General features: G+C 48.3%; 5 protein-coding genes across 5 annotated transcripts; 3 read left to right on the top strand and 2 right to left on the bottom strand.

Annotated features, from left to right (window-relative positions):
• Positions 1-1,689: 1,689 nt before the first annotated feature.
• Positions 1,690-5,236, bottom strand: LY89DRAFT_737659 (uncharacterized protein; the record flags this gene model as incomplete). The annotated part of the gene is made up of 2 exons (XM_018220283.1): positions 1,690-4,823; positions 4,870-5,236. 2 exons carry the CDS (start codon positions 5,234-5,236, stop codon positions 1,690-1,692), a joined length of 3,501 nt encoding a protein of 1,166 aa, XP_018067096.1.
• A 3,772-nt stretch (positions 5,237-9,008) lies between these two features.
• LY89DRAFT_191652 (nucleic acid-binding protein) lies at positions 9,009-10,352 on the top strand. Its single transcript, XM_018205706.1, has 3 exons — positions 9,009-9,687; positions 9,756-9,844; positions 9,896-10,352. Exons 1-3 carry the CDS (start codon positions 9,407-9,409, stop codon positions 9,967-9,969), a joined length of 444 nt encoding a protein of 147 aa, XP_018067095.1. The 5' UTR covers positions 9,009-9,406; the 3' UTR covers positions 9,970-10,352.
• A 565-nt stretch (positions 10,353-10,917) lies between these two features.
• On the top strand, positions 10,918-12,045 carry LY89DRAFT_737657 (uncharacterized protein; the record flags this gene model as incomplete). The annotated part of the gene is made up of 1 exon (XM_018220282.1): positions 10,918-12,045. The coding sequence occupies one exon, from the start codon at positions 10,918-10,920 to the stop codon at positions 12,043-12,045; it is 1,128 nt and encodes a 375-aa protein (XP_018067094.1).
• A 961-nt stretch (positions 12,046-13,006) lies between these two features.
• On the bottom strand, positions 13,007-15,233 carry LY89DRAFT_191608 (glutathione synthase). Its single transcript, XM_018205705.1, has 4 exons — positions 14,761-15,233; positions 14,606-14,681; positions 14,416-14,558; positions 13,007-14,341 (listed from the first exon to the last, which is right to left on the bottom strand). Exons 1-4 carry the CDS (start codon positions 15,066-15,068, stop codon positions 13,315-13,317), a joined length of 1,554 nt encoding a protein of 517 aa, XP_018067093.1. The 5' UTR covers positions 15,069-15,233; the 3' UTR covers positions 13,007-13,314.
• A 711-nt stretch (positions 15,234-15,944) lies between these two features.
• On the top strand, positions 15,945-23,617 carry LY89DRAFT_737655 (uncharacterized protein; the record flags this gene model as incomplete). Its single annotated transcript, XM_018220281.1, has 4 exons — positions 15,945-19,831; positions 19,883-20,247; positions 20,309-20,851; positions 20,898-23,617. 4 exons carry the CDS (start codon positions 15,945-15,947, stop codon positions 23,615-23,617), a joined length of 7,515 nt encoding a protein of 2,504 aa, XP_018067092.1.
• Between the last annotated feature and the right edge of the window lie 830 nt (positions 23,618-24,447).

Raw genomic sequence — 24,447 nt, 5'->3', positions numbered from 1 at the left:
TTTGAATCGAGATCAAACTACTCATACAGCCAATAGCTTCATCAAAACATCCTCACTGGACGTCTCAAGTTGACTCAACGAGAAAGTTGCTTTAGTCGAGCCCAATATTGTAATGCACCACTCATCGTTTCTTCTCATTAAAGCAAGACTGTAATAATCAACTTAAGTGCTAATCTGAAATGTGTTTGCTAAGTTTGAAGCTCACTTCGAGTCTTTCTAGGAGGTGATTGTGAAGTGACTTGATGATGAGCAACACGCAATAAAATCACTGCTACATAAAAAGAAACTTCGCAAAGCACTTCAGCACTGATTGTCCTTGCAAATTAGAGAACAGGCATATTTTGGTAACATATACCGTCTATTCGAGGCGCTGGTCAAAGACAAATAGCAAAGAAAGAAATCGAGCTACTGGTAATGTAAACTACTCCTAGCTTGGTGCCTAGGTATGTCGATTACTTGTGATCATCTGGAAACGAAATATATATCAACGGCGCAAAGAGACCTTCTTCATTTCTGTAGTATATTCCGAATCATCTTGGGTTGTGTTGGTGTAATTATTCGGGGTGATAAGACAACACAGCATTACAGCAAAGACCTTCAGACAAAACCCAAAATGAACTTTAGCATCACGCTCAATCCCTCATATAGCCAACCATGAACCCAGAAGCTCTTTTGTTGCACATCGCAAACGGGTAAAAGGCCACCCGGAGACAAACAATACCACGCTATCAACAGACTTCCCAATCGGGACGACTTTCTTTACAAGTCCGGCACAACCAATAGGATTGCAAGAAATTTTTTCGTTGCATGTCGCATACGCTAAACCGTTTGTCCGATATCCAAGAGCAGATTTGCCGGAAAATGTTGGTTGAAGTTGAGCCTCAAGCGCTTTGCCAATAGCTTTCACCAGCACAATTTCACAACTCCTTCAGACAAAAGACTGTAGTATCGGACTAAGCTTCTAAGGAGATATCACGCTATGCTACTAACCTCTAAAGGCTGCCTTTTCCAATTAACCAATTAGAGGCCAGACATATTATCTCATATATATCGCAGTTACATTCGCTATTAACCAATCGTCCAAACGAATAACTTTCTGGCCGGCTTTGACAAGGAAGACCTTCAATTGTCCGAGAAGAAATCCAAGATCGATCGTGTTTGTTGCACTTCGCATGCCGGCAAAAGATTGTCCGGAGGCCAGCAAAAGCACAGAGGAAAGGTGAGTAAAAGGCAAGTTTACTTGCTTATTTCACTTTGCAACTTCAGTCCTGCTCTAAGCACACCAACCTCATAGTCTGCCGGAAACATAGCAATGACAAGAAAAGTCACAACAATAAATCTCTATCAGGATAATTTTCTATTTTCTATCTCGATATCTTCCATTCCTCGAGCTTACTAGCTGCCTGATCAGAACACATCATCCACCTGTAGGCAAGGTAAGCATCCAAAGAGGGTGATTCTCTTCAACAAATAAAGAAAAAGCAACAATCAATCAACCCAAAGGCACGTATGCCTTCATATATACAAATCATAACCCATCCATCCATCCATCCCTCCTTTTGTGACTGATTGTGACCCTTCATCCTGTGCGAATTAGAAATTACGTACTATATCATATGAACATATCCCCATCCTCCCCTTCCACCTCTTCTCAAAACTCCCAACTCCCCTTCCCCAGAGACGAAAAAATCAAGCATGCCTATTAGCACTCGCCTGCATCTTCCTCAACGCCTCCCGATGCGCATCCAACATATCCCCCCTCCGCATCCGCTCATCAAACGCCCCATCCCGCTCTAACCGCCTCCGCTCCTCCGCCACCCTCCGCTTCTCCTCCTCCTGCCGCTCCAACCACAACTGGCTCCTCTGCCTCTCGATCGTATTCCGCGGCGCCCCTCCAGCCGCTAAATCGTACTGCACGCTCGCTCTCCAGCTCGCGAGCTGCTGTTCCCGCGCCATCGGCGACGGACCCGAGGGCTGGCGGCGCGGCTGGTGCGAGTCGAATGGGGGCGGAGTGCCGGTTTGCAGCGGTTGGGCAGCAATAGGAAGGTTAGGTGCTGATTGGTGGAGGGAGGATTGGCGGATTAGTTCGCGGCGGGCGGAGAGAGACATGTTTTCGTCGTCCTCTTCGTAGAAGACTGCGTTTGTGTTGGGGTAATTGTAAATGCTACCAGCATCACTTTCTGCTCTGACGCTTGTCGGTCCGCTAGGGTATTGAGATGATGGTCCGGAGCCGGCAGCTACTGAGGGAAATTTCCAGGAGGGATTTTCGGGCGTGGAGGATAGGGTAGCGGGAGGGTTGTATTTTTGTCTTATCATGGAGTCGCGTTTTCCAATGAGGGTGCTGGGTGCGCCGTAGGGGACGTTGGGCCCGGAAAATTTGCTTAGAGAGGGTAGGTTGGGGGAGTGGGAGGGGTATTCGGCTTCACTGGGGGATTCGACGATCGGTTGGGGGATGGCGGGGCTGGAGACTGATCGGAATCCTCGTGGGATAGGGGGATTGCTGACGCTTTTTAGGGAGGCGAGTGATTGTTGGGATAAGCTGCGGTTGAGGACTTCTAGGGGTGGGTAAGCGCTGGCGGCGCTATCTGACCTTTCAAGAACTGATGGGTTCGCAGTGTGTTTTGAGAGTGCTGAATTTGATCTTGTGGGAGCAGGTAGGTGGTTTGATATTTGAGATGCACTTCTGCTAGGTGCTGGAGCTGGAGTTGCGTTTTCAGCTGTTTGTTGGAGCTCTTCTACTCTCACGGGTACTGCCGTCTCAACTGGAGCAGTTGATTGTTCCGCAACTGGATATTCTGCCAATTTGAGCTCCTCAAGATCTGGCGCATCAGCCATACTCAGATGCTTGGCCCACTCGTTCGTCCGGTATGACATTACCACTCGTGACATCTGAGCTGGTAGGTGCTCTTTCTTGATGCTAGATGGCTTTGAATCCACTGCAGAAACATTTGATGCAGACTTCCTTTGTTTCGGTATATCAAGTTCTGGTTTTGGATCTGTGCTTGTGGTCAACGATTGTGGAACGTCCTCGACCTCCTTGGCGTCACTTTCTGGCCGTACATCATCTGAAACAGCTGTTTCTGTAACCGGGCGGGGCTCATCTTTCTCGGACTTCTCAACTTCTGGAGTAAGAGGATTGGGTTCAGGCGTCATGACTAGCTTCTCGACGTCCTTTGCAAGCACAATTTCCGAGGCTTGTGGAGGCCCGGCGACCTCTGTCGTATCCGGTGCTTGATGTACAGAGGATCTGATACTTCTCATCTCCTCGTCATCGCTGAGACCGTCCATTGTAGCTGCAATCGAACTTGCTCGGTCATCTTCGATAGCACCGTGTGTGACAACTAGATCTTCTGCACTGGGCCCCTCCCCAATAGTGAAAGTTCTTGAATTCCTGTTTGATCGAGGGGATCTTGGTGACCTAAGTGATGCATGCGATCTTTGTGATAGCTTTCTCAGAATCATCGATCCTGCCGAAAGATGTCGTGATCGTCGTTTTTGACCTGCTGGATCTTCATCCGCGAAAGTTGCCACTGATGACCGATCATCCGAAAATTCGCCCTCAGGGACCTTGAACGGAAGAGGTACGACTTCGGGAGCAACATTGGAGTTCCGCTTCGAGTGTCGTTTTGACGACTTTCTCTCTAGTCTTGCTTCTCCATCAGCTCCAACGACCCAGATCTTTTCTTCTTCGGGCTTTTGAGATGTCGAGTTTCGAGGTGAGGCCGAGGTAGGTGATGTTGCAACAGGAATGCCAAATTCGTCAAGTTCAGGAGTAGGCTCAGGGTCACGAGCAACACGGACAGTGATGGGTCCTCCATCCTTGTTGGTCATCACGAGTCCAGCACCAGTCGTATGAGTAGGCATATCGACCATTTCGATATTCTCCTCACCTTTCACGGAAGTTACCGTGCTCGTTGGTCCCTTCTTTTGACTGTCCATATCACCAACACCGGAATCTCTGTTGGACGGGTCAATCGATTTGTTCGCATCCTTGTCGCCATATACAGCTTCCCATTGCCCACGTTCTTCCGCATTGGCGTGTTCGACGCGTCTCCCCACATTCTCTTCTTCTTGCTCCATGGTTCGTTCATCCTTCAGTCTCTCGGCTGCGCGCTGAGCTCTTCGTTCCTTGATGATCTTCCATAGCTTCATCTGTGAGACAACTCCAGCGAGGAAAATAACAATGATAGAAGCAAGCTCGACTCTTATCCCTCTTGTCAACGGATAAGAAGTAGCGCCAAGAGGGAACAAATTGCTATTTAGAGACCAGAGGTAGGCCCAAAACTCCTTCAAGCCAGCTCTACTGAAGCAATCGATGCCCATGACTAATGCAGTCGCGCCGCCAAACGATACAAACACGATCAACCCGTATGGTCGCGTACGATAGCTGAATGAGGTGGAGAAACCTGCAATCGTGAATGAAGCAATAAAAATAGCTTTACCACTGGTCGAAGTCAGGAGCCCTCCAGGCTTCAAAACAAGAAGCCACATGCTGAGGCAGAATCCTCCAAGAAGACATCCCAGTCCCTCAGTCATTTCCGTAAAAACAATGGCAGCTCCACCAAGAATAAGCCCGGTCATTACGACAGCCACGATGTATGCTCCTTGAATGGCGTTGCTGACGGGAGGGTTCATAACGTAGATGATCAAGACCGTGACCGCAACACTCGCAAGATATGCGGCGGAAAGATAAATGTGTAGCCATTTGTTCTTGATGCCGACCAGGGTATAAACTGCTCCAGTAACCATCAAAATTACCCCTCCAACTGCGAAACCGGGACTGATCTCGGGAGTAATGGGGAGCTTGTCAGGTGTAAGGGTAACTATCTTCAATTAGCATTTGAGGGAGTCATATGAAAGTCGCCGTACAATTGTAGCCCGTATAATTGAGGTTTATCAAGGATGTCGGGGTTGCTCCATTGATATTCGAGGTAACTGGAGTTATTTGAGCCTCAGTACTGGTTGACGAGGACGACGTCGTGCTAGATGTCGATGTCGAATTCGATGTTCCAGTTATAGTAGCCTTCTGTGTAGCTGTAGTTCCTCCATTATCCCCACTGCTACTTCCTGTCTGCGACGGTTCGTTGGACTGGGATGTCGAAACATCTGTTGATGAAGTTGTAGGTCCATCACGCCTGTGTAAATGAAGTGCCCATCTCTCTGCAACAGCAACGTTGACACAGAAGTATAACAGCAGGATTGTAAGAATCCTGGACCGTGTCGCATGAACCATCATATTGGCAACGGCTGGTCACCTCTCCACCAAACCAGAACCTGGGTAGAGTATATAATTGGGGGGAGGTTGTCCAGAAAGTCGAATGAACGAGAGGTCGAAGCTTTCTTTAGGGCCTAGGGAAGGTGTGAACGAACAGCATCTGCGCGAGACCAGCGGGCAGTTGCTTCATGCAAAACAAATGTGAAGCGTTCAATGGGTAAGTTCAACGTGCGGTGCAAATGCAAAAAGAGGAGGGATTTTTCCGGGTAGAAAGACAAGGTCTGAGGTTGAGAAAACAGGCAAGACAAAAGTTGGCTAAGAAGTAAGACTAGGTACGTAGTGCCGATCCGGCAACGAGGACGAACGAGGGGGCCTAGCTCTTTTTTCTCGAGGTGATGATGCCGTGACGGGAAAGAGAACCAGGTATGGTATGGCTGAACTTAAGTTGACATGGACGAATAGGAATGCGGGGATGGGAACATATGAGATTAAAACGTGCGCCCAAGCTTCAGACGAAGAGACGAGAAGGGGAAGCTCTGGTACTTACATAACGCTATGCAGGACAAAAGTATCGCGACCCGGAGGCGCGAGGCGTTCAAGCAAGATTGCGATGCTCCATGTGGAATCGACTGGCTCTGCGTCTCGTCTCGTCTGATGTCCCCGGGCTGAAAGTGGACTAATTCTGTGGGCGCTGCATGGCCGCCATGACCATCGTATCGTCCGGACCTTGACTTCTGGGCCAGCCAAACTGTTCATAGCGCGTTGATCTGCTACCAGGAAGAGACCAGGCAGAGCAGCCTTGGATTTGCCTGGACTGCAGGAGCTCTCTTCCGCGTCTGACGAAGCTTGGTCTGTCTTCTCGCACTCGCACGACTGGGCCGCTGTCTGCTTGCATATTGACATCCCACGACGTTCGCCCCCCGACCAACCTCGAGGCTCTGGACAAGTCGCACGACATGTTTGGGCTCGTGGACCAGTGATCGAGAGGGGACCTTACCTCCGTCGAAGAAGGTTTCGAATCGGTTGGATGTGGGAATTACAGCAATGCGTTGTACTGTAGTAACACGAGGTGAGCTGGGAGATTCAGGAGAGTCAAGACGTCGTCCACGGTCCAAGCCACCACCACTGCCACCATCGTTCTCGGATGCGACGGCGAGCTGGAGAGAAAATAGAGAAAAGGAGATCAGGAGATCGGGAGTGCAATTTCGGAATCATGACATAAGAGTCCCTCGGTATCCCCTCATACTTCCCCTTGGCAAGCGTTGCGAGCAGACTTTGTTCGTGGTGAGTTTTAGACGGATGTCGTTGGACGGCGGTTGAGGAATAACCACTTTAGGCGTTTTCAGGGGGGCGAGGCGAGATTGCATGCGAGATCTAGTGGGCTGATCCGGTTAGGCTGCATAGGCGTCTCTAGCGGGTTTAGTTTAGTGTCTGGTACAGTACTTCGTAGGCTGGCTCGCTGGTGCATGACAAGCAGAAAAATAAATGGGAAGAAAATAATGTGTGGCTGAGGCGGTGAAGACGGGGATCAGGATCATCTGTGAGACCGTGTGCGCTTCGTTCTTTTCTTCTTCTCAGACTCGAATCTCTCCTCTCCAAGGACCTGCATTTCGGATCTCCACGCTGGCACACCTGGATTGATTTGGCTTCGTGTTGAAACGAAATATAATTAGACATGAAAATCAATGGCTCGTTTTCGTCCTTACCCTCGTCCTTCAGCTCAATTCAACTCACCTCATTCAGCTCCTTTCAATATACTGTATTCCCTCCGGCAGTGTCAGGCGTCCGCTTATGATGTGTCGTCTTGTAGCACGCTCTGGCAAACCTGGGGTACACCGAGGAGTATTGAGTGGCTTAAATTAAAGAATTCAGGGACGCGCCTCAATCGACCAGCATCTCTGCACTAAATCTCCGACGCAGCCGCTAAACCGCTGCTTTATCCGGCCCTAGCCTGGTCGCGTCGACGACACGCCATGAGAGCAGAGGATGACCAACTTTTCTCTCATCATTTTGAGTTCATCGTCTCATCTGATCTGCGGATTATCGATTACAGCATTTTATCGATTGCGGTGGAGACGATGCTCCAATTATTCTCCGGCCCGGATTCGTACTTTGAGATGAGGTTGAAAAACTTCTGGCTGATCCTCGATCCTCGATCCACTTCTGTATGGACTCCACCAGACAAACAAGAACCAGCCCGTGTGCTGTGCACGAGAACGGCCTTCAGCCTGCACTCCCACAGATCCCGACCTCGACGACAAATACTTACTTCAAGAGCCCGGTGCGAACCGCATTTCATGCATGATGCTGTGAAACACGCGAGCAGGTATCGCCGACAATAAATTAAACCTCGCATCATCGCCGTCACACCTTGTACTCGTAAGTTCGGAATACCCGCCAGGAACAGGAATGAGCTTGGTCTTTGTATAACTTCAGTTCTTCTCACGTTTCTTGACTTTTTGACATTTATCCGCGGCTTCAGTCATTGAGTGGCACAGTACTTGATGTTTCATCAAGTTGAGGCTGGTAATTACCACCGAAGAAGCAAGTGCCGAATTGCTTCTTGGATCTTCAGATTGAAGCGAGACTTCTACCGCGATTCCCGAGATTCAAATCTTGTTATCAGAATAAAGTCTCAACTCTGTGGAGATGATGTCTAGATTTCTATGAAGCAGGCATATTCGATCGTTTACAGACTTGTCAAGATCTCTCTACTTCCCTTGCCAGTCGAATCCTAAGATCACTTTCCGTTCTGCAACTACCGTTCGGCACAAACGTCATCTTCGTCTTAACTTTCCAACATCTGGAATTCTCCTGTCGTTCCTTTACACTGCATACAACAAACCTGCATTATCTTCATATATTTCCTAGCCTCAAGCACAACACCTGACCATGAACTTCGGTGTCACGTACCAACCTCCTGGAATTTCAAATTCCACGACAGCATGGGACATTACCTGTTGTACAAGTGTGGTGATACCATCGGCGTTGTTGTACAAAAGAGAGATTGTCAGGAGACCCCATGGGGATCCATGAGGATTTGATGCATTGCTCAAGCAGCCATCCATTACGATCTTACACTCAACTTCTGTCAATTGATACAAATCACTGGATCCTTGAGGCAGTTAAGACAATTCCAAGAAAAAGCGTCCCGCTGTACATCAAATTTAAGCTTATCTATCGAACCCCTATAAACCGCCACCAACTTCCATAACCATGGGTCCTCCTTGAAGATCTCCATGCAAGCCTTCTTGCTTCTTCGCACATGCCACTCTAAGAACCGGTCCCGTTGTCGAGGTTGCATAACACTCCGCAATATGATTTGAAGATGGGATATTTTTGGTACTGTCCTGGTCAAATAACAGGTGGGAAGTTCACAGGTACCATGTTGCATTTGGCGGCTTTACGATCGAATCCAAATGGAAACCTTGTACCTTTCTCCTAAACCAATGTGGAGATTTTCTGGTCGGAAAAGTTCTTGGGACAATGGCCATCTCTGTATCGAGCTGTTGGCAGCCATCTCACTGGGGCCCTAGCTGCCCAAGACAGTAGCCGCGAGTTTCTTATATACCATGATGTTCCTTATGAGGAGAGGGGTTTCTCTATAGACAGGGCATGTTCCTTATACGCAGAGTCTCCGTAAATGTGCAACCAAAAGTCCCCATGTATTCTCTGTCTGGTGAGAGATATCGCAGCGTTAGCCACATGGTCAACTGCTAGGGTTTATACCCAAGGGAGAATTTTTGCCCTCCTACAACCACGATTGTTACAAAGCTTCTAGCTATGGAATGCAACAAGAGTCACTTGTATTCTTATTGAATATACTCGATTCTCGAAAACAGATGGTATCACGTGATCTACCCCAAGCAGTAAAAGACTTGTTCGCCCAGTAACGCAACTGAAGAACAGCGGCTTCATGTATGCCATCTAGGAGACTATTTTAAGCGGGGGAGCAGAGCCTATTCCTCCATTATAACAATTCACATATTCACGTGTTGAGCTACCGGCCATCTAGTTTATCCGTCCCGGCAGATAGGGGAACTCGAACGCGACGCGACTTCAATTAACTCTCCATTTGCGCCTCTCATCACCACCCTCCAAACCCGCATCTCCCACCCTCGCAACGCATCTCAACATCCTCACCCCATCTCCATCTACCCTCCCACCAATCCCACCAAACGCCCAGCTAAAATGTCCACCCTCCTCCGCCAAACGACCCTCCGCACCCTCCCCTCAATCCGCCGCACCTTCTCCACAACCCCTCTCTCCTCCAGCTTCGCAAAAATGACCCTCGTCGGCCGTCTCGTCGCTCAGCCCGAGTTACAAGCTACCTCGACCGGGCGGGAGATCCTGAAATACAGCGTTGCGACTTCCCACGGACCGCGCGATAACCAGAAGACCAGTTTCTTCAACGTTACGAGTTTTATGCCCGAGGGTGCTGGAAGGGATTTTAGGCAGGGGTTAGAGAAGGGGTACTTATATCTTGTCCATTTTCTTGTGGAGGGAGGAGAAAGTGGCTAATTGTGTGTGTGGTTGATAGGACGCTTGTGTATGTCGAGGGCGATGCTTCGATTTCACAATACCAAGACGCAGAAGGCAAAAATCGGAGCTCGTTGAGCGTCGTTGAGCGTTAGTCCTCCCCCGAGCCGCCAGGGTTAATTCCTTTCTAACATGTGGTAGGAACACTCGAAGTCCTGGCCTACAGAAAGCCTGCTGAGACTGAAGCTACACCCGAAGCTGCAGCTGCGCATTAAAGACCTTGTAAAAATATACTACCTACACGATGGCTATGTCTGTACGAATCTGTTGGAGTTGTAATCAGGAAGCGAGAGGAGAGGTTTGATACGTGGGAAAAGGCGAGAGGGATGGAGGCATAAGTTTTGTCGGAACATATTTGTTTGTTTGATTGAGTCAATACCAATACCACTCTTCTCTTCTGATTCCTTTTGTATGTTGAATGCTTCTTCTAGGTATCATTCTTAAGTCAATGGCCAGATGGCGAAGTACGGGAGCAGAAGCGCAGCGATTTCCAAAGACCTTCGGTGTCCCCAGTCAATAGTGATGTTCATACAGTAGTTGTCTATGCGCAAGACTATCTGCGAAGTCCTCTACGTTATACCGTAGTACCTGGGATACAAGAAAATATTATTCCAGAGCTTGTGGGACAATATGAGTGAGGAAAGCTAATTGTTTGAGGTAGGAGGGTTTTCAAGCCGTTTTTCTCTTCATCACTCAAATATTAACCTATACTTAGGACTGGCCCACTGATATCGTCACACAAAATCTGTGACAATATTGTCTTATGTTCCAATTGGCCCTCACCTCCAGTCCAAATCCCAATCAACCATGCCAAGCTAGAGACTTCTCAGCAACCTCTAACCCCAAATCTCAGAGCAGCGAGGCCTTAGCCCTCAACCTCCAGTCCATATCCCAATTCAACCATGCCACGTCAGGGAACACTCAACCACCCGGGCCCAGATATTTGAACAACTTCAGTCCATATAGACATCGTACTATTGCCTCCAAAGGTAAGTGAGTAAGTCAGATAGTCAGTCCAAATAACAAGCAGTTGTATATGTTACTGACTTTTCGTCCCTTCTACTTTTCCACAACACATCTTCTTCCAAACAACATACGATACTGAGAGCAACAGTCCCCGTATCAAGATCCATCCAGGCAGACGCCTGACGGCACCTGGAAACATGTCGACCTTCACTCCGATCAATCAGCCAGCAACTGCACCGGCAGCTGTTGAGACAACCCAGCCTCCCATCGATGCTTCTGCGTTGTGGAGCCACGTCTCATATGAGTACGTGCTTAGGCAAGACACTCCTCAGTGGGCAATCGATTTCCAACCAGGCATGCTTGCCAGACTGGGTCTAAAGCACGGAGAGTATGACGTTGGTCCTCGAACCATCGAAGGACACTCCTCGCAACCTCGTCTTTGTTCAAAGACCAGGCCAAGCATGGAATACATGGCGTATTGCATCCTCGCACGCATGCCTGGCGGCAAGGCGACCAAAGCTGTACTTATTCAGATGGGCAGGGAATGGACAGGGAAAGACAAGGAACCCTCAAAGCCCTCAAAGCGTTCAAAGCCCTCAGCGTCTCGGGCGAAGTTCTCTCCTTGCAACACTGGAACTACTTTCACGGGCATCGAAATGCCCGGTAAGGTTTCCAAGTTGATTCGAATCGCAACCACGGCCGAAGTGGCGGCAGCGGTAGCGGTAGAAAAGGCAAAAGCAGCGGCAGCAGAGAGAAAAGCAGCAGAGGAAGAAGCGGCTAGACAAGCTGCACAGGAACAAGCAGCCCAAGGATCTTCGGCCACCGCTACCCCCGAGCCAGCATTGCAAAAACCAGGAAAGCGCGGCCATGACTCTAACATGAACAAGTCTAATGACAAGCAAAATATCTCTGCTCCCTCGTCTTCCAAGAGGCCGAGAGTCATGAGCAAGAAGACAAAGCCCGAACAGGCTCGTCCAGCTCCGGCTCCTGAGACTCCGGAGCCCAGCTCTCCACTTCGAGTTGATACGTCTCCCTTGTGGGAGGAAGTCCTGAACAAGAAGCCAGAGGAGGAAGAAAGTGTTCCTGCTCTTCCTACTCTTGCTGCTCTTCGTGTCTTTCCTGCTCTGGTTCCTGAGGTTCATCTGGAGCCCAGCTTCTCCAACCCACTTGGCCACACGGTTTCGTACGATTCCTGGAAGGCTGAAACTGACGCGCTCTCACACGAGTTCGTGGCTCTGAGTCGCGAGATCAGAGATTGCCTTTTTTTCTACATCAACACGGAGAAGGCAGAACAAGTTGCTGCTCAGGCTTCTGAGACTCTTTAATTCTTCGGGACTGGAGATAGAGACCTAAGCTATGCAGATAGCTGGAGGTTTGGACGGTTAGACGTCTTTGCGAGTGGAATGAAGGAGATGTAGTTGTCTGGAGCTTACATAGAGTTCGACGCTACTGTGTGTAGCATATTGAATGTATAAATGTTTTTGTTTCTGATAACTTCTTTTTGTGCTGCTGAAGTGACGTGTGTGAGCCTATCAATTGAGGAAGGTATAATGCACTACACGGCACACCTCCGAGAGGGAACACCTCCAGTTGCGGTGAACAAAATCTGCACGTGCATGCATTCTTCTCTAATGATTAAAGTTTCAACGAGCTGTAGTGTCCTTCCAAAAGTAAAGTCATTGTGCCACATGTATCTATAAAAAGGTAGCTAGATCTAGGAACGCATTCAGGTTCTAAGTGCTATTCTTCCTGGGCTAGAGAACACTGTGTGCATAACATTCACAAGGAAATCTTATACACGGTGCTACAATAATGTTCTCAACATCTCCTGGTCCCGCCAAATGAAACAGACTTTTGATCTGAGCCCCACTTCACATGTCTATCATGCTAGTCAACTCGTTTTTCGCCGCTCTCCTCAACGGTGCCATCGCCGTCGAAGATTTCAAACGTCTGATGTAAATGTACAAGCTTCAGAATAAAAGTGATCATTGGCAAAAATGTAAACAAATGCATCAGATGAAAAGTGCATGTAAACATAACTTGCAAGCGCAATATGTTCGCCTTCCGCTGCTCAAAAAAAGGCATTCACTAAGCAAATTCAAAGGATAAAAACTGCAAAACCGATTCCTAGATACCAGCCACGATTATCTAGGGGGATTAACAGATTCAAGCGAGTAATATATGAGTAAGCATCTTCGCAGGAAACAAGAATCTGATTTCGATTGTTTGTGGACTCGACCATTCGGCCGCACTACTGCTCATATACCCTCTTTCTGTTTTTTGCGACAAGGGAATGCTTATTTGTTTCTATAAGCCAAGCTTCGGGAGTGCGAGCTAGCCCAAATCGGACTATCGTCAACAAGAGGAATAAGGCTGCTTGGGAGCCGTATAGCCTCGACATAAATCCGTTGAATGATAGACTAGTCGTAAGCGATCGTAAATCGCTGATCTCATTGGCCAATGGAATTTTTTTTTGTGCTGTTTCTAGTCAAATATGGAAGTCCAATTGCCATTTCGACCGTACCATGACGACTTCACTTCCAACCTAGCGGGTAGCAGAACCGCAAAGCAATACCTCCGCCAGGAAATCATCTCTAAACCAGCCTGACACTATCCATGCTACCAAAACCAGCAGCAACTCCACCTTCCTCGCTTTTATCGCCTTTCGTTCTCAGCAAGTACCCAGCTTCCTCGTTATGCAGCACCTCTTTCGTTTCTTGGTTCCACACACATGTACCATAGACTCCAAGCTCGCAAATTACACCTCCTTGCTCTAAAGCACCATTGCGAAGGATGATGTTGTGAACAGGTGGCGGTGTAATAATCTCCATGAGGATGTAAGACTTCCAATGTGTTTCCGGCAGCGACTTCAAAAAGGGTGGGATCGCAGATCTGTAGGTATTGTTACCTCCTCCTTCTCGCTGCGGCTTCAGCACATAGCCCTTGCAAGCTTCGGGGTCAACAGCCATTTTCCGTGCTTCGAGACCAGAAGGTGAGTCGTCCAGAGGAAAGATGTTGGTAAAAGTCTTTTCGAGCTCTTCGATATCTTTGGGTGCGTCCTTCACAAAACGATTCAAGATGGAAGGTGTCGAATCAGAGGTAGGAGTAGCGAGAACTTGCTGTACTTTCTTGGCGCCGGCAAGCTGTGTGAGGATCGTTGGGCATTTGATGGCATGTGAACGCTCAATCTGCAAACGTGCTTTCCACGCATCTGCATCGGGGTAGTCTCCTGGTCCATATCCTGCTCGAAAATAAACGACGGCAACTTCGAAGACTTTCTTGGGATTGCTGGGCAATTGATAAAGTAATTGACGTTTTGGTGTCTCTGCTATCGAGGTTCTTGAGAGAATCTCGGCGAACGGGAGTCGGAAAACAGGCACTCCTGGCTTTTGTTCTTGTATCTCATATTCGAGGTGTCTCTGGTCAAAGATATTGCGCTCTGGATCCTGCACGAGGAAGACTACACAGGAGTCATGGAGAGGTTCGATGAGATTTTTGTATGCTTCGAACGCAACTAGAATTCCTGTTGCGAGGCCTTTTGCGCTACTGTTTTCTGGGAGTTCTAAATCACCGGTCGGAAGAGGTTTGTCAAGCAGTGGATAATTGTTCTTGGCAAGAAAACTGGAATCGTTAGTCACACGATAACATTTCAGACTTCTCCACTGCGTCATGGCAAATACTCAGGCATGACCTACTGATGCAATTTTGAGGTCTGCGCAGACAGGCCTCCAAATGACGAAGCAATCGTATTAAATTCTACTTGTTTAATGGTCGGCGCAGAATCGGAAGTCGCCTCATGAACCATGTAATCAGAACGGAACAAGCCCAAGGAAAGATTCTTGGATATGTTAGCAAAAGTTTGTCTAGGTCATCGTATGACCATACCTGGCTATACCCTTCTTCTTTGACCTTGAGATGTACCTGCCATAGCTCTGCAATAAAGTCGTCAACTTCTATAATTCTGCTACTGGTTAGTTTCCTGGTCTACTGGCATGACGCAAATGGTAACCTCAACTTCAAAAATCAGATGCTGAGCTTACTCTTGTACGATGTCTCTCAAGAAGATCTCATCTTGTGCAATTGCAGCATATAAACTATTGTAGGCTTTTTGAATAGACTTGGCTTGCTGAAAGCAAGCTTTGGGAAATGGGCTTGGAAATAATGTGACGGGTGCCGTAGTAGCTAAAATTCCATGAGGATCTGCCTCGGCCGCAACGACAGACAGTGGTGGTCGAACAGTCAGTCCATGAGCCACAGACCAGTCCTTGATTGTACAAAGTAAATGTTCTGCATCTAGTGTCGACAAAGTCGGAGGGTATACGTCATCAGAAGCTCTGCTGGGGGCCATTTTGAGAAGGCTGGTTTCTCAAGTTCAAAATTTGAAAGTGAACAAGAGAATATTTTCTTGCAAATCAAAGCAGCTCAGTAAAGCCTTGGGTGCAGATCTGAGATACAGAGACAGAGAAGAAGACCAGGCGCAAACGAATTCTAGGTAGGACCAACTATCTCCTTGCTTTGTAAGACATGGGTTCACCTTCAATTTTGACCCAATGGTGGGATTATAATTGAGCTAGTCCCCATTCGGTATTCCCGTGATGATAAGATAGACCTCAGGTCGCGTCGAGGCGCGTATCAAGATCGACTCCATACCCTCCCCTTCCTTCCTCTGGACTCTTCTTGTTCTCTTCTACCACGATCAACGACCTCATTCTTTCGATCTCTCCCGTCGCTCACGCTCAGGACGCTCAGGATCCTTCTTTTGTATCTGCTCGTTGTGATACAGTCACCTCGTGAACTCGAGATCCCCTTCGACCCCCTCATTGACGGATTGTGAGCCATAATTACCTTTACGATCGCAACCCAATATCAGAATACTCCAGAAAATCCCTTCACATGTGTCCCGAAAGCTTAGACTTCGAGTTTTGCTGAGTTTGTCGGACATTTGACTATCGTACGTATACATATACTCACCTTTACCAATAGCCTCACCTTCACAAGTTCACCTTCAATGTCCAACCATGTGTCTATTGCCACCCCCTCCTAGCCTTACTGCATCGAAACCATCACAATTGCATCAGCCAAAAAAAATTTCATGCACTCGTCATCTCAACGCACTTTCAAAATCTCATGTCCAAAATTCCATCCCCGCACCATCCGCTTCCCCCTCAATCTTCTGCAATCATTTTCGCAACGTCTTCCTCGTTAACATCTATGCTTCAACGCAATGGCTAAACCAAATCCCACAGGTTACCGCTCTTCTTCCGTTGCGCGCTGGCTCGAGCTGGTCCCGCTGTCTTGTCCTGATTGGCAGGCTCAACACCAAGCTTCCTCTACCCCAGACTCATGGGCCTTGGGCATCATGGCTTCAGGCTCCGTGGGAGACCCATGGGATTGGTCCGTGGATAGGATTGTGCAAGAGCTGTGCAATCCTGAAAAGAGATCATGGACACCCCGCTCTCGCAATCTGACTGTCGGCGACCCTGTCTTGATGGAAAGAATCATCAGAGAGCAGGAAGTCGATGGCTCGACGCTTCTCACGAATGTCAATCACGATTTTCTGGAGAAACACGGTGTTAAGGCTCTCGGACGCAGAGTTTTCGTACTTGACGCAGTTGACAAATTCAGGCAGCTGAGTGCTGAATACCAGAAATTGACGACGGAGATCCCAACAAGAATCAGAGAGAGCGCCGAGCTCGTCTCCGCAGCCCTCCTGCCACTTCAACAAGCCCTTTTCGGACTGGAAGCCGGCCCCACGGGAAGTCTGATACAACCTGCGCCGCAACGAAACCACAACTTGCGTACCCCAACTGAGATTTTCGATACATACTCCGATGCCGAACTGCGGCAACTCCTTGCTGCCCAACCATCCTCAAAACTCGAACAGTTGAAGGCCGCTATCGAAGCTGCACAACTTGATGGGCCTTTGGCTTCTCAAAACCAGCTCTCACGAGGACCTCCCTCAACTCAGATGGGGCCTCCAGAACGACCCAATGTTATCGAGGACGCAAACCAGACATCTCAAGACACAACCTTGGTCCCAGAAGAACCTAGTAGCAAGAGACAGAAGCTTGACGACACATTTGCCGGTACCGCACTCCATGACGAAGAGATTGCGCACGGTTTGGAATTTACTGCTACTGATCGCGAGGAAGACCTTTTGCGCGAGGCCCGAGATGAAACTCCCAAGTCCGGCCTAAATCCTGAGCCTGCCTCACCAAGCAGTAGCAACAAGAGAAAGCGTTCCAACTCCCCTGCAGAACAAGAACCTCTCGCCAACGTCGACAACGATCAACAGGAGGCCCCTCGGATTGCAATCCTTTCTACTCAAGCTAGCAAGAAGCGCGTTGCTCCGAGCTTCCTTGGTCCCAATTCTGCGCAAAGAACTGCTGATTATGAAAAGGCTAAGGCTGAAGATCTTGCTTTGCGTGGCGCTTCAAGCGACCAAACTGCAGTATCAACATCTGTGATTCAGGATGCTTCAGAAGTCGAGATTGGCATTGAGCTCGCTCAAGCCTCAAGTCAGCATAGCCATATCGAGCCCGATTCTACACCCATTCAAGAAGATGGCGATGATTCCCATGACATCAGTCAAGAAGTTGAAGCTTCCCATGATCGAGCAGAGGAGCAGGTTGTCGGAGCTCTTGCTAGATCCGAGCATAGCCAGATGAACCAACAACATCCAACACGGCAACAAGTGCATCTTAACAACCTTTCAACAATTGTCACGGGCGATAAAGAGAACCGACCGTCCAGCAGTGGCACCAATCAGCGACAGGAACTGGTTTCCAAGAAGATTGCTAGGTCTTTCTATCTGCCAAAAACCAAACTTCATGTCGATGACATCTTCTATGAAGGCACAGCTGTTGGTGAGGATTTGACCAACCCTGAAGCAAGTACTGAAATTATGATGTTACCTTGCAACGTTCCTCCCAGCCACCGGACCTACGTTCATAGATGCATGAAGTCGTTCTTGCGCTATAAGCCTCAAGAATTCGAGAATGCGACAGAGCAGTTCACCGTCGTTCGGCCTTATCGTGACAGCCTTCTAGACGCGTCAGTCACTGTGCTACGACCAGAACCCTCTTGCACGGTATTTTATACAGATGACGAAGGCGAGGTTCATGCCGAACGAGGTCTGGTACCTGCAATCAAGGAGCTCGAGAAGCGTGAGCGTGCGGAACGAGCCAGTCGAAGAATGAGTTCTCGTCTCTATGGCTGGCCTGGCCCGGCGTCTGGGAAAGATCTGCCTTTTGAGACGACTTATCGGGGTTTGATGAAGCCAAAATCCGTGAGAAAAGGCCAAGGCGATGCAAAATTCTTCGCAGGCTCTTTCGAAGCTCTCGACCCCGACGAATACTATGACAAGCTGGCCGAGAAGTATGAAGTCGCACCAGAAAAGGACAAACTCTTAGCTGTCTACGGTGAATCAGACTCAGAAGATGATTATGACGAGCAAACTTGGAAGGAAATATGCCAAGAGGCTGGGGAAGAAGCTATGAAGACCGTGCGCCAATTGAGAAAGCAAACACAGAAGTCAATCCTTCCTGAAGAAATCAATCGAGTGATCGATGATGCTCTGGCAGTTTTCAAGTCACGGTGGGAGTCGAAGAAGCTGCCGAAACTTCAGCGAAAGGCATGGTATCTTTGGACCAAGGCTCGTAAAGAAGGAAGCAAAAATGAACAGATCCTCCTAGAACAAAGAGATCTTGATCACGATTCCAACCGACTTGAAGAGTGGCGCAAAGATTTCATGTCTCAAAGTTGGTCAAGCAAGTCTGAGCTTCGCAGAGTTTGTGGAGCCCTGGAGCATACCGTGTTTGGCATCAACAAGACAAGATGGATGATTTCAACTCTTCAGGCCAAGACTGCCCCGGCCAAACCAGACAAGAACTCGTCACTTCGCGAGCGTAAGCAACAAAGTACTAGCGACGAAGAGGGAGAGGCAATAAATAGTGATAGTGAGGGCGAAGACCTTGACGATTCAGAAGAGGACTTGAGTGACTTCGTTGTATCCGATGAGGAAGACCTACCAGATGCCGATGTTGAAGACGAGCAGGACCAAGAACAACAAGCTGGCATTTTAGCACACCCCAGTCCTGATCGTTCCAGCCCCGAATATTCCACTAGTCCTGTGGCAGACCCTGACACTCCAAGCAAAAGCCTCCAAGCTTCGATCGAAGCACCACGTGCCTCTGGCCGCCGTCGCTTGGCCGATGATATCTTCTCAAGCCCACCGAACGACATGAGCACACCAATCAAGATCAGAATGTCAACACCATCGAGATCGAAGGACACCTCTGATCTGTTTGAGGATCATATAGATCTCACGATGACATCCCCATCCGTTATTGACCTTGTTACCCCCGAGAAGTCGGAAGTGGACGCCAAATTGAAGAAGTCTCAGGTGTATAAGAAATCGAGATCTACGCCAACTTTGAAACTTAGAAATCCAGACTCTCCTTTCCGGAACTCAAGATCTGACACGCCTGTTCTTGGCAATAATACAATGCCAGATCTGGACAATTTACCTCCTTTTGATGATCCCGCTGCCATCAACAGATATAGCCATGCAGTATGGACTAAATTGCTTGATGCAGACCGTCTACTGATCAAGGTCTTCTTCAACATGGCCCCTGCTCCGAGAGCCAAGCTTTTCCGTTACATCGCCACACATGGTTTTTCTGAAAAGAGCCAAAACAAATTCTTGACGAGAATGAAGAAGGTCGTCAACGCGATGAATACTGGAATGAGTAGCGTAGCGAGTATGGAGCAGGATGATTTCGACATTTTCACCCGGTTCATCGAACTGTTTCACATTTTCATCAAGGGCCATAATGGTGTATATGAACCTCTTAGCCCATTTCCTAGCAAAGAGGAGAGGCTGAAGATGCTAGTCAATGTCTTAGATGGCGCAGAAAAATTCTTCTTCTCCTTTTGGAAGCTTTGTTCCAAGATGGAGGAGTTCTTCAGCAGCTATCAACAAACATCAGCACCGACTACTCCTTCGCAGCCCCCACGCCACGAAAAGATCAAGGAGCTATTATATTCTAGCGAAATTGAAGAAGATGACGATCTTCCCCGCTCGTCTGTCAAGCGTCGTCGAGATACCACGTAAGTGTCCTCATCTAGTCCTTTCAAAGATTGGTGACTAATTATCTTTAGTATGAGCACTAGTGAAGCGCTTGAATCCGAGGTATCTTCGCGTCTCAAGCGCAAGAAGAAAGTCCACGAAGACGTTTCTGCGCGAGATCGCCGCGAAGCAGACAAGGCACGTCAATCCCAACAAGAAGAACGTCGCAAGAATCTACAAGAGAGGCTTGTTAGGTCTGGTCGAACCGAAGATTTAGATCTTGCTCGCCTCGTGATCAATGCAACAGATGATCAGGATAGCTCCATCCGAGTTCATAGTCATATTGCTGGGAGCATCAAGCCACATCAGATCGAGGGCGTGCGATTCTTGTGGAACCAGATTGTTACTGTTGGCGAAGAAGAGTCAATGCAAGGTTGCTTGCTGGCACACACTATGGGTAAGACTTCGCTAACTCCAACTGACTGCACTGCGTGTCCTTTCACTCACAAATCGTCTAGGACTTGGCAAGACTATGCAAACAATAACTCTTCTGGTAGCCATCGCCGAAGCAGCTTCCAGTATCAAAGAGTCTATTTCCAGCCAGATCCCCAAGAGCCTTCAGGTATCAAAGACCTTGATTTTGTGTCCTCCCTCTGTACTCGATAATTGGCTTGACGAAATCTTGACATGGGCTCCCCAAGATATCCTCGGTGAAATCCGCAAAGTTGATACCTCCATCCAGATGCCCGAACGTCTCCAGGTAATCGCGGACTGGTACGAGGATGGTGGCATTCTGTTGATGGGATACCGCATGCATTCCCTGATCATGGAAAACAAGAAGAAGACTATTGAGGCTGAAGATCATGAAATGGTCAAACGACATCTGACAGAAGGCCCTAATATCGTGGTTGCAGACGAGGCACACATGTTGAAGAACTCTGAAGCTGGAGTAACCAAAGCCGCCCAGGAGTTTCGGACGAAGAGTCGTATTGCACTCACAGGATCTCCTTTGGCAAACAAACTCGAAGAGTATTACGCGATGATCAATTTCGTGGCGCCTGGTCAGTTCTATCATTCCATGATGTCTTTCCAAACTAATTTCTCTAGGCTATCTTGGACCTTCCACTGAATTTAAGTATAAATACGTCGATCCAATCGAGCTTGGACTATACGAAGATAGCAGCAACTCTGAGCGTCGAAGATCACTCAAGATGCTCAAAGTCTTGAACGAAGACCTTGCTGCAAAGATAAACAGAGCCGATATGTCCGTACTCAAGCATGATCTACCACCGAAGAAGGAGTTCGTCATCACCGTACCATTGACAGAACTCCAAAAGAAAGCATATACTTTGTACGTCCGGTCGATGCTTCAAGGTAATGCTTATTCGACGACCAAATCCGGAGATATCGCTCAAACTACCATATGGCACTGGCTCGCGATTTTGTCACTCTTGTGCAATCACCCAGCTTGTTTCAAGGCTAAGCTGCTTGAACGTAAGGAGGATGCGCGAAAGACTCTTATCTCAGTCAATGGAAACAGTGATTTAGGAGACGGCATAGAGGCTGATGCTGTGGACGTCAATGCGCCACTCTGGAAGGTTGGCGTTTCGGCAAACCTCATCGCAGAAGAGATGGGTCTCTTTGAGAAGGAAGTCCCTGAAATCGATTCTATCGATCTCTCATACAAAGTGACAATCATGTGTCAGATCTTAGATGCTGCCAAAGCCGCAGGAGATAAAACCTTGGTCTTCTCAGAATCGATCCCGACTTTGGACTATCTGACGAACCTCTGCAAGAAACAGGGCAGAAATTATGCCAGACTTGACGGCAAGACCAAGATGGGCCGCCGACAGCAAATGACCAAGGACTTTAATCAAGGCGCGACAGATGTCTACCTGATCTCGACAGGAGCTGGTGGGCTTGGATTGAACCTCCAAGGCGCGAACCGTGTTATCATTTTTGATTTCAAATTCAATCCCACCAAGGAAGAGCAAGCTGTTGGCAGAGCATACCGAATTGGCCAGAAGAAAACTACATACGTCTATCGCTTTGTCACCGGCGGCACTTTTGAGACATCTATACACAATAAGACTGTCTTCAAGATGCAGTTAGCATCAAGAGTTATCGACAAGAGGACTCCAGTCGCTTACGCCAAGAAGAGCCTTGGCGATTATCTGTACGAGCCAAAGGATGTTCCTCAGTTGGATTTATCTGAATTCCAGGGTATGGATCCAGAGGTACTCGATAAGATATTGGCAACTCAAGGACAGATGTCAACCATTCGTGGCATCGTACAGACCGATACATTCGAGCGCGATGACAATGATAAACTCACAGCCGAGGAAGAAAAGGAGGTCAAGCTTCTTCAGTTGGAGGCGAAGTTGCGTCGTTCTGATCCAAACAAATATCAAGAGATGCAGCGAAAACAAAACGACGTGAAGTTGCGCCGTTCTGACCCGGGCAGATATCAAGATGTGCAGCGACCACAGTCCGAGACGAACTTGCGCCGTTCTAACCCAAACAACTACCAGCGACAACGCCAATCCCCAGCTCCTCAAGTTGCGCCATATCTAGGAACAGTTGCCGGTCCATCGATCTCATATGCATATGCATCTCCATATCAAAATCAAGCTCACCGTCAGTCAAATGTGTCAGCAAATCAAGATCACACGTTTGGTCCAAACAGCAAGACAAGTGCTCAAGGTAATGGGACTTCGTTAGTCAACAAGGAAACTCGAATCATACCTCCATTGACTCAAGTACCGAAAGTCGCTACTCCAATCGGCAATTCCACAGTAACAGCTCCTGGGCAGGCACCCACGCAAACTGAAGCTCAAGTGGATGCGCAATCGCTGCCGCCTGCTTCTAACACCACATCTGTTGTTTCTGCTTCCGGTCGAAACAGCACACTAAAAAAACTCGTTCGCACAGATGCGCCTGGAGGACCGTCGTCCCCTATCCTCGGCGGCTCTACACAACGAGAGAAGTCTCAAAGCTCTCCATCTCCAGTGCCGGGCGTTTCAGGTCGTCCAGTTCATAAAGTCACCGAGAAGAAGCCCATGGTCTCAATGCAGCATTTTCTGTTAGCGGCAATTGAATCCATTGAGAACTATCCACTATCTCATCAGGAGGCATACACGAAGGCGAACGAGATCCAGAAATTTATCCACGCCAAGCTTGCCGGACTCAGAGACCGTATGATTCTCAAGCGCGCAGCTTACGATGCGCTCAAGAACGACCCCCAGTCATGTCGACAAATCGTGACCTCCGAGTTGAGTGTTGAAGATTTTATTCGACCTCTGATGAGCTTCCTAGACCAGCCGGCACCCAGCTCTTCGAGCAGCAACGGACAGATTGAAAATGAACAAGTATGCGTCCCCGATTCTTCCTCGCTTTCTCCAGAGTTGCAGCATTCTTCCTCTACGGCAGAAGTCTTGAAGTCTCAGATTGAAGTCAATAAGGACTCTGCCTCAACAATTACTGGTCCACAGTCACCTAGCAATGTGCAGATCCCCAATCAAGCATCTAGCTCTTCACATGAAACAAGAATTCAATATCCATCTGAGCTGGACTTTGATTCTTGGGAAACAAGTGCCCTCCGGACTTACCTGAAGGGCCACTTGGGCGGTGTTAAAGGTACCAGAGAAGACCTCCTTGCTCTCTGCAAAGATTGGGAACAAGGAGAACTTACTGAAAGAGCTCAACAAAATCATCACAGCAAGCAGGTCTCAGTAGACGCTGGAGCTCGTTCTCCAATCAGCGAGCCACTCCCCGCCAAGGATTCTCTTTATAGACAAATGATCAAGAAATTCATCGGAGATCCATAAATGCTAATTCGCAATCTTCTAGTCCGCAATGTACACCGCGATGGCCCGTCAACCAATCCGTCAGCCCGTACAGAACTTGCGTACCCCCGTTACTCGACCCCCGAAAAACAACTCTTCTTCCACTTCTATGCGAAGAGTCTCTCACCCCAAAAACGACGCCGAAGTCCTCGAGCTTGTGAACAAGAATCGTCGTCTTCGAGGCGATGTCGAAATCGCTACTTCTGCACGTTCACCAGCTCGCACCCCTCGACTTCCGACCTGGGCACAGAGACAGATCGACGAAACGAGGAACCGTCGACGTCAGAGCTCGCGTGCTTCATCTCGAAACACACCTCTTCCAAAGAAAGACTGAAAAAAAGAATCTCACTCACGTCTGTACGATTACAAATTTGCGTTGCACATACCCCTCAATTTCCTTGCACATTGGCGGAGCTTTTCACAGAAAAAAGGGAACTTTACTGCATATTTACAGGACCCGGCAAAACAAAAAGCATTGTATCATAGTGGCGTTGGAGGGAAAGCGTTCTGCTTGCGATGATACCCTATTGCACGTTTGCTTGCTTTTGCTGCGAGCGAGCAACTATGACGATGATCAGGCTGCCGGTATCGAGAGATGATTTTGATGATGATTGGTGGATGGATGGCTAGACGTGGCTGCTCGTGGTGGTGGTTTTGCTAGGTAGAAAGGAATGCAATCATCGATCAATCATACTTTATAAACTTTCGGGTCTTGAGTGATGTGACTTCTTGTGACCGAAGTGATCTAACATATGAAGTGAACTTTGACAAAGAGGCAGGAGGTATGAGGCCTGGTGGTTGAGATGTCCGGA

This window comes from Mollisia scopiformis, assembly GCF_001500285.1.
Source record: "Mollisia scopiformis unplaced genomic scaffold LY89scaffold_20, whole genome shotgun sequence".
Classification (NCBI taxonomy): Eukaryota; Fungi; Ascomycota; class Leotiomycetes; order Helotiales; family Mollisiaceae; genus Mollisia; species Mollisia scopiformis.
Note: the sequence above shows the minus strand (reverse complement) of the source record. Positions and strands in the feature narration are given on the sequence as shown.

Coding starts and splice junctions, on each gene's coding strand:
- LY89DRAFT_191652 (XM_018205706.1), top strand. CDS start 9,407: ATGTCCACCCTCCTCCGCCAAACGACCCTCCGCACCCTCCCCTCAATC. Junction 9,688..9,755: donor AGGCAGGGGTTAGAGAAGGG/GTACTTATATCT, acceptor TGTGGTTGATAG/GACGCTTGTGTATGTCGAGG. Junction 9,845..9,895: donor CTCGTTGAGCGTCGTTGAGC/GTTAGTCCTCCC, acceptor AACATGTGGTAG/GAACACTCGAAGTCCTGGCC.
- LY89DRAFT_191608 (XM_018205705.1), bottom strand. CDS start 15,068: ATGGCCCCCAGCAGAGCTTCTGATGACGTATACCCTCCGACTTTGTCG. Junction 14,682..14,760: donor TTGAGAGACATCGTACAAGA/GTAAGCTCAGCA, acceptor AACCAGTAGCAG/AATTATAGAAGTTGACGACT. Junction 14,559..14,605: donor AAGAAGAAGGGTATAGCCAG/GTATGGTCATAC, acceptor AACATATCCAAG/AATCTTTCCTTGGGCTTGTT.